The 9,284-nt window shown below is 46.9% G+C and overlaps 1 protein-coding gene across 1 annotated transcript in view; it reads left to right on the top strand.

Annotated features, from left to right (window-relative positions):
- Positions 1–7,290: 7,290 nt before the first annotated feature.
- The window catches only part of LOC135370566 (uncharacterized), a 34,577-nt gene continuing 32,583 nt past the window's right edge, over positions 7,291–9,284 (top strand). Inside the window, exon 1 of the mRNA XM_064604345.1 lies at positions 7,291–7,406. Within this exon, the coding sequence (XP_064460415.1) occupies positions 7,316–7,406 (91 nt within the window). The 5' untranslated portion in view covers positions 7,291–7,315. The remainder of the gene's footprint in view (positions 7,407–9,284) is intronic.

Raw genomic sequence — 9,284 nt, 5'->3', positions numbered from 1 at the left:
CGCCGATGTCACCCGTCTCTCTGACGACTTACCTCCAGCTACATCACTGCCTCCTGACCCAGCTGAGGACATACTCCCGGAGCGCCTTCTGTCCATGATCGACGGTGCGCTCGACGACGAGAACCGAGTGAAAATTATGCGACTTCTGCATCCTTACGGTACTATCTTTGACTTCGAGAAGAGGCCCCTGAGACACACATCCGTCGTCAAACATTCTATCGACACTGAGGGTCAGGGTCCCATAAGACAGAAGCCGTATCGAGTGTCCTTCGCTGAACGCCAGGTCATTCCAAAAGAAGTCGATGAGATGTTGAAAGGCGACATTATCCAGCCCTCTTGCAGTCCCTGGGCTGCACCAGTTGTTTTAGTACGCAAGAAAGATAACTCATGGCGCTTTTGTGTCGACTACAGAAAACTCAATAAGATCACTAAGCGGGATACCTATCCAATGCCACGTATTGATGACGCACTCGATTCCCTACAAAATGCAAAATACTTTTCCTCAATCGATATGCGATCTTGATACTGGCAAATTGAAGTGGACCCTAGGGACTGTGAAAAAACAGCTTTCGTCACTCCCGATGGGCTTTACGAGTTCAAAGTAATGCCGTTTGGTTTGTGCAACGCGCCAGCTGCCTTCGAGCGAATGGTCGACAACGTCCTTGGCAATTTGAAATGGACCGCTTGCCTCTGCTACTTAGACGACATCGTTGTGTTTGGATCTACGATTGATGAGCACAATGCGCGTCTCGGCCAAGTTCTTAATTGCATGCGTGGCGCCAACCTCACGCTGAACAGTAAGAAGTGCCGGTTCGGTTCACAAGAACTCACGATCCTCGGCCATGTCGTGTCTGCCGACGGTATTCGGCGTGACCCTAAGAAGATCGCCGCAGTTGCAGAATTTCCCTGTCCAACCACTGTTAAGTCTTTGCGGAGTTTTCTTGGGTTATGCTCTTATTTCCGCAGGTTCATCAAGGTCTTCGCGAAAAAAGCACACCCCCTTCATGCCCTTTTAAAAAAAAGGCTCATTGTACAGTTGGACTTGCGAGCACGAGAGCTCCTTCCAGATCTTCAGACGCGAACTTTCTTCCGCCCCTTTACTACTGCGCTTCAACCCAGACGAACCAACGGAACTTCACACGGATGCTAGTGGAGTGGGACTCGATGCAATTCTGGCTCAACGCTGGGAGAACGTAGAACACCCGGTTGCCTTCGCGAGTCGATCCCTGACTGGCCCGGAGACGAACTACAGTGTTACTGAGAAAGAATGTTTGGCTGTTGTCTGGGCGGTTACAAAACTCAGACCCTACTTATATGGACGACATTTTACGGTTGTCACTGACCATCACGCGCTCTGTTGGTTGGTCAACATTAAGTCTCCCTCTGGGAGGCTCGCTCGTTGGGCTCTTCAGCTTCAAGAATACGACTTTGATGTCAGGTATCGACTCAGGTAGGACTCAAACATCAAGATGCGGATGCACTGTCACGGTCCCCCCCACCAGCTTGCGGAAGCAGCGGAACGGTCTCATTCATTGACAACCTCGATCTATGCACAGAACAAGCCCGTGACCCTGATCTGATGGAAGTGATTACCATCCTTTCTAGTGGTGAGCCCGTGACAAAGCAGCAAGCATCACTGGTGCGAAATTTCGTCCTTCGTGACAACATACTTTATAAGCAGAACTTTAACCCTTTCGGTCGACCGTATTTGTTAGTTATTCCCCGCCACCTGCGAAAACCGCTCTTGCAGCACTTTCACGATGACCCCAGTGCCGGACATCTTGGATTTGCCTGGACGTACGGCCGCGTCACCAGTCGTTTCTTCTGGCCAGGCATGCGACGATTCGTCTCCAATTATGTCCGCACCTGCCTAGAATGTCAACGTCGAAAACACCCGCCGACTGCCCCTCAAGGTCTCCTGCAGCCCATCCCGCCGCCCCAGCCCCATTCAACCGTGTTGGAGTTGACCTGTTGGGACCGTTCCCCTCGTCTTCTGAAGGGAAAAAGTGGATCATAGTCTGCATTGACCATCACACCCGTTACGCCGAAACGTCCGCTCTTGTTTCCTCAGCGGCACCAGACGTCGCCAATTTTCTGCTGCATCAGGTCATTCTTCGCCATGGTGCCCCTCGTGAAATCTTAACTGATCGTGGAGCTGTCTTCTTGTCCACAGTCATTTCCGAACTCTTGCGTGCATGCAACACTGTCCATCGGACGACTACTTCATATCACCCTCAATGTAACGGCCTCACGGAGAGACTCAATCGGACGCTATGTGATATGTTGTCCATGTACGTGGACGCCTCTCATTCCAACTGGGACCATGTCCTCCCGTATGTCACCTACGCGTATAACACCTCCCGGCAAGACACTACTACTTTTTCTCCGTTCTTTCTGCTATACGCCCGGGAATGCGATACCATGCTGGATACAGGGCTTCCGTATGCTCCTGACCACTGCCCCACCGACTATGTCGCTGAGATTCTGGCCAGGACTGAAGAGTCGCGGCAACTTGCACGCACATATGTGCTGCTTTCCCAGGATAAGCAGAAGACCCGCTACGACTTAACGCACACGCCCGCTCTATTCGCGACGGGGCAATTGGTATGGATCTGGAAACCGGAACGGAAGGTTGGCCTGGCGGAAAAATTGCTCCGTCGCTATTTCGGCCCTTACGAGGTTGCAAAGCAGACCTCAGCTGTCAATTACGTCGTCGTTCCCACAAGCGCATCTCCTCCCGGCCGTCGCCGTCAGCGTAAAGTCGAAGAGGTGGTACATGTCTCCCGGATGAAACCTTACAGCGCCCCACTGCCGCCGTGATCAGGATGATCACACGCCTCAGCGGGGGGGTATTGTCACGGGTAATAGGCGAGCGTCAGAGGACGATGACGTTCTCTGGCACCGGTGGTGGTCTCGTCCTCTCGTGCTGGCTCGATAATAAACAGACTGAGTCACCTCCGTTTCTCTTAACAATATTGCGATGAAGCTTTACCTCCATGGTAATATATAAATGAGCGTGCAGATAAAAGTACACATTTTTCTAAATGTAGCCGTAACCAGCGATATGGATTTGATGGCCATAAATGGTATTTAAACCAGATCCCCACTTTACCGATGACAATAAAGCAAGCACGTATTTAAATTTGTGTTGGCGAAACAGGTCATTCTGTTTTCTATGTCATTTTCTCGGTTTTCTTTTCCATGCTGAGTGAAGTGCGATTTCAAATTCGGATGTGCCAAGTCAGCTCGTAAACGAAGAAAGCACCCTCTCTGAAACAGCTGAATTGCGATGCTTAGGGATACCTTCGAGGTGTAAAAAACGCTGAAAATAACAGCTGGCTCTCCCACGACGCTCTAGATCAGAAGACGGGTTACATGACCGCAACGTTTGACGTCCACCAAAGCGATTGTGTACGTTTCATGCCTTATGCATTTACGGTACATTGCAGTACACTCTAAATCGTTTCACACCTTTAAAGGTGTAAAATAGGTGTATTAACAAAGATCACACCCCTTTCACACCCTACAACTTTGTTTTGGAAGTTCCTGAGGGTGTAACAATGGTGTACTACACCCTCAGGTGAAATATGGTCATTAGTGTGTCGCCTGGGTGTATAAAGGGAGTATGTTTATTTTCGATCACATGAACAAAAGTAAATATATACAACAACAGGGAACGGGAAATTACATTACAAAAGTGCGTGGCGTGGATTTACAACACGTCTACCATCAGATAATATATGCAGATTTAGAAGATCTGTTGAGATAGTGCTTAAATTTCTTAAAACACGTTGCTCCTCTTTTCAAGACAGAACAAATACATGGCAGTGCTCATCATACTCAACTGCAGTTAATGTTTGTATGAGAAAATTGGTATCAGAGTTAATAACATATATGCCTACAATCTCAACGAACGCGGGTATAAGTCCTCCTCGGAAGGTTCTTTTGCAACAACACAGCCAACAGCAAATGCGTTATCATTATCAACTGCACTTTTCACATAGACTATAGATTCTGCGTGAATATCACGGTCATGAATGTAACTCTGAATTGCTTCTGGGGCATGCTGAAGTAGTATCTCCTTGGAACCATCAGCAGATGTGGCATTTCTGATGAAGGGTTGCGACCACACATACATTTGATAAAATGTATGTCTTCTTGCTAATGAAAGGGCTACGTTCTTAAAATTTCGAGTTTTTCTAGCAACGTCTTTAAAATGCTAGTGTTTCCCTTCGAAACGCATCACCATAGAGCTAGGAGGGGACCAAACATCCTGATGAGTCGCGGTTAATGAACAATGTAATCCATTTTAGAGGGGTTAGATATTTGTGGGTACCACACTGCAAATCCTTGAAGAAACGAATAAATGCAACGTTCTAAGTAATTAACATGCACATGGGGGAGGTGCCTGCTCATGAGAAGGTCTACAATTTCACGAAAGGCTGTATTCAGCTCCCATGCTTCATTGCCATACACAGCTGCCATGCCGTACATGATTGTCTGTTTGTCGGCTGTGCATGTTAACACACATTTAATCACCTTGATGTGCATACATATATGGACCTCAATGTGATTACATGCAATATGCTGGTAATTGTAAATACACAGTTACCAGCATATTGGCACGAACCCAGCAGTTTTATTCAGCGTTACACCCTTTACACCCCAATTACCATGAGGGTGTTAAAATACACCTTAAAAGGTGTGCGCCATGAACATTTTGATTTACACCCTTTAAGGTGTAAAACGATTTAGAGTGTACGAAATTGATACTCTGTGACTTTCACCTTGACGAGTCCAAGACGACCACCTTCACATGGCAAGTCTACGAGCAAATGGGATTCGTGCTTCAAAACCGACGTCTCCAATCAAACGACGCACAAGGGCACCTGCAGAGACTTCGTGATCACAGGGCCGAACACACTTTCTTGAATTCGCGACGTCAACATGCCTTTCGTTAATGAGACCGTAAAGCCGTCATAGCTACTGTGTAAGGTGCCGGGATATGTCGCGCATGTCTCGTAAGCATTTGAGGCGCTTTTTCTTACGATGACAGTTCTACGCGTTGCTGTGCAAGAAACAAAGAAACAATTTTGAAACGTGGCGAAAACTGTGTTCATGTCTGTGGTGAATGATCCCGTTCACCTCACGGTGAGCTGGCCTACACCTGGTGTGGGGAGCATAGTGGGAAAAATCGAGACACAGGCACAACAGAGGGTTTTAAACGTGATTTTACTCCCTTGGAGGTATTGGCTGCCAGGGATGTCGCCGGACTGATGGAGACCCCTCGTACGATGTGACAGTGAGGCGGCAGCTGGCATAGACCGGGAAGTGCAGTGGAGGTTGTGGTCCACCAAGGGCCGGTGTCTGCAAGGTCTGCGGTTCGAGCCAGAAGTTCCGTCCAGTTCCCCTTTCCAGCGAAGCCCGTCTGCACCCTGTCTCGAGCTGCACCTGCAAGGAACTGCCGCCGCCGCTTCACTTCGTCCTTCTTCCGCGCTCCCATGGACCAGCGCCACCACAATGCCTTTAAAGGGGCCGTAAACAGGCCACCAAACATTTCTGAAATAATGATACCACATGAAAGAACGCATCTCATAATACCCAAATATACATTTCGTTCGGCTCGTGCCAGCTCATTAACCCGTATAACTGCTTTCAAAGATGAGTAACCAGCGAGCCTCTCTCCACAACGCATACGTCACATGGCTACGTAGCGTTTTACCGTCCAATCGGGCGGCCCAGTTGCGCACATGACGTTTCAAATTACCAGCCAATAAACATACTTCGTTATCAGCTGTGAGTCGGAGCGCTCAGTTTGTTTGTGTGAAACGACGTTTTGCGCTCCGTGGTTCCGAAATTCAACGACATGACATCTTCAGCATCTCCGGCTGGCGCAAACGTTAACAGCTGGGCTGCTATCACATGACGCGATTCGAACCCGGGTTCCCCCAGTCACGACGTGACATGGCCAGCACGCTAACCACTGTACCACGCGAGCTGGTGACGCGATGCCGCGTGGATCAAATCAAAGTACGGCAGCCCAGTTGTCGGAACCATTCGAAGATGACGAAGATGTTCCATCGCGCACCTGCCTAAGATTCCGGAACTGTAGTCCGGGATATTCATTCGCGCAGGTGGTGTGCTGCGTGCTACTGCCCAGAAAACGTAGTGCGCGTATGATACCTAAATTAAACGCATTTCTTTCTCAGTTTGAGGCTGTAACTGTTTAGATTTTGAATAGAAGAGGATTCACGCTCATCTAGTCCAATTCCGCATTTGAAATAAAATCATACGTGGAACACTCAATCGTAATTGGTGGGGAAAGCGCTACGTCAAAATGACGTAAAGTTAGAGCGCGGGGCGGAGTTAAAATGCGAAAGAGTGCAGTGAATATTTCATCCGTATGCAAGCGCCTTTTGTTTTTGAGCGTTAGTAATTGCAAGGAGTTTTCACTGACTAAGTTCCAATAATATAACACAAAGAAATGTGCACCTTTTGTACCTGTTTACGGCCCCTTCAATTACCTTTCTGGAAACATATCACAAACGTTCTACACTCTCAGAAAAAAGGTGTGAAAAAGTTGTGGCTTCTTTAGTTACCACCTAGATCAACATAGCGTCTGATAAAAGGTGTAACAGGGTGGTAAAAGCAATTATCATGCACACAAATTGCTACAAAAAGGAGTACGCCCCCTCGCTCACCGAATCACGAGCGGTAACCCTATCATGCGTGGGACCGTGTGAAGTAACGGGTAGAACTTTACAACCTTTTAGGCACAACATATGCGACAAATATTACCTCCTGAGATGTATAACTGCTCCACCCTTTTTTCTGAGAGTGTAACAAATACTGCAAATAACTGACGAAAAAACCAATGAGTGCCAGTGCCATGCGTTGAGCCTGGACCTGGTTACAGGTCAGGTATACAGCCTTTACAAACAAACGTACAGACTATTATGAAACGTTCTGTGACATTTAGCACCAACGTCAAATATTTCGCCAGTGTCTGCAAAAGTCAATAACAGTTGCCGCTGAAAATCAGTGCACCTGCTGTGATCGTTTGCATTTTTTTTTCAACCACACTGACCTATTGAATTAAATTTCACTTAAAGATTCGTCGTTCTCGCTTTTTATGATTGACTTTTTACTTTCTTGAACTGCATCTCGGGAGATACATCGAATCTCGATTCTATTGTATGTGTGGTTTCAGAAGCGGCCATGAGATATTCCTCCCAATCAGACACCACTTTGTCATTCTCAAATGTCACAGTGCTAGCTGGATTTTGCGTGGTACTCTGTACTTAAAAGGACGCATATGATCATTCCTGCTCAAGCGCTACGATCGCGTTGCCAAAACGTCGATATGAAGGTCCTTGCTTGTCTCGTTATAACTCTCTACATTAGTGGTAAGTTGTTCTTTTGTCGACACAGCATTGGCTCGCAGGAAGGTTAAGCTAACGTAAACGATGCCATCTAGAGGTCACGTGAAAGTGAAGAGCGAATGTTAAAAAGTACTTTTATGGTGTTATGGAGATGCGGCACCAAATGGTTCGATGACCGTCAATCAAGTTCGCGATCACAACGCTATTTAAGGCGGTAACCACTGCGACATCGGCGCGCAAAGTTATCTTCGTATGAAAAAACAAAAAGCTTCATTGCTTATTATCAGCCTGGTTGCTTCCCACAACTTCATGTCCACCTCCTCCCGATTCACGAACTTTGAAAAATTCTCCAAACGACTGGTGAGTAGAACCCTTGTGTTTAGCGCGTTGCTAAGGTTGTGAAGCGTGAAGTGGACACAAAAAGGGACGAGGCTCGGTCAAGTCTAGTAAGCTATGAAGCTTTATTTCCACGGCAATATAAATGTGCATGCAGATAAGCGGGTGCACGCAAATGTAGCTGTAACTAGCGACACGGATTTCATGGCTGGATCTCCATTTTACCGATGACCACAAATCAAGCCAGGATTAAAATTCGTTGAAAGATGAAAGTCACTGAAAAGGTTAGCCAGCTGTAGGACTCGAACCCACATCTTCTGGATTGCCAGCTTGGATTGTCGTTCCAGCCTCAGAACATTAGTTATTTCATGTTCAACAGTTGCCGCCTGCGTCTTTCCCGTCGTATGAATGTGTGTATGAGTGAGCGAAAATGTAAGAATGAAAGGAGGATGAGTGAGAGAGAGTGGCAGGTTTGTCCCTTCAGATGACGCACCCTGGAAGTCGTTGAAAAGGCGTGTTAGCTTAGCTCAATTGGTAGAGCCCTCGACCGACAATCCAGAAGATGTGGGTTCGAGTCCTACAGCTGGCTAACCTTTTCAGTGACTTTCATCTTTCATCGTTAATTTCTTAGGCAAATTGAGGCTTTGTATGTATTTGCCCCTTCTTGTTGTTCCAGCCTCAGTTATTTCATGTTAAAATTCGTGGAGACGAAACAGGTCCTTTTATTTTCCATGTCAATTTCCGAGTTTTATTTTTTATGCCAAATCAAGTATCATTTCAAATTCGGATTTGCCAAGCCCGCTAGTGAACCAGAAACGCCCCCTCTCCAAAAGAATTGAACTGGAATACTTATAGGGATGGCTTCGAGATGCAAAAATAACGAAATCGGGCACTCTTATAATACGTTTATTGGCGCTTAGCGGCAGTAGCGCAAAGGACGATCAACAATTCCGTAACTGAACAACACAGGGAACGTTCTCGTTTCTGGTTTGACGGCAGAACGGAACATACGCTTTTTCGTGGCAACTATCATAACACCAAAAACCATGCACCTCCCATTTTAATCGAATAAGGAAAGAGTACTACAAATAAGAGAATCACCAAATAATACCAGTATCGAAATCGAACTTCCAGTAACGTGCGTATGTGTACGTTTACAAACACTTATGAGCATCGAGTACGGTGCGAACGCAGTGTCACGCTGTGGCACATTTGAAAGTCATAGATCCACTCCGTCTGCGCCGTTGAACGTGAAAACAGTCACGACGAGTGCATTGGTTTCTTGATAGTAAAAATCTAACGGGAAATAACATTAGGAACCTATTTTCTCGTGCCTCGCCTCCATGTTCTCGAAATGCTTATACTCAACCGCCGCCATGTCTAGTTATGATCTGGAACCTGCGCTTTTGCCTGAACGTTTTGGAAGTGCACTTTACTCGTCTGCCTCGCAAAATCAAGGAGCTTACTAATAGTTTATTCGGTTAATAATGCGCTGGCATTAGACCCCCGGTACGCAAGAATCGCGGCGTAGTTTGTCTCTAGGCACTGCGCGGCGCGCATGCGCGG

This window comes from Ornithodoros turicata, chromosome 10 (assembly GCF_037126465.1).
Source record: "Ornithodoros turicata isolate Travis chromosome 10, ASM3712646v1, whole genome shotgun sequence".
Taxonomy (NCBI): Eukaryota; Metazoa; Arthropoda; class Arachnida; order Ixodida; family Argasidae; genus Ornithodoros; species Ornithodoros turicata.
Note: the sequence above shows the minus strand (reverse complement) of the source record. Positions and strands in the feature narration are given on the sequence as shown.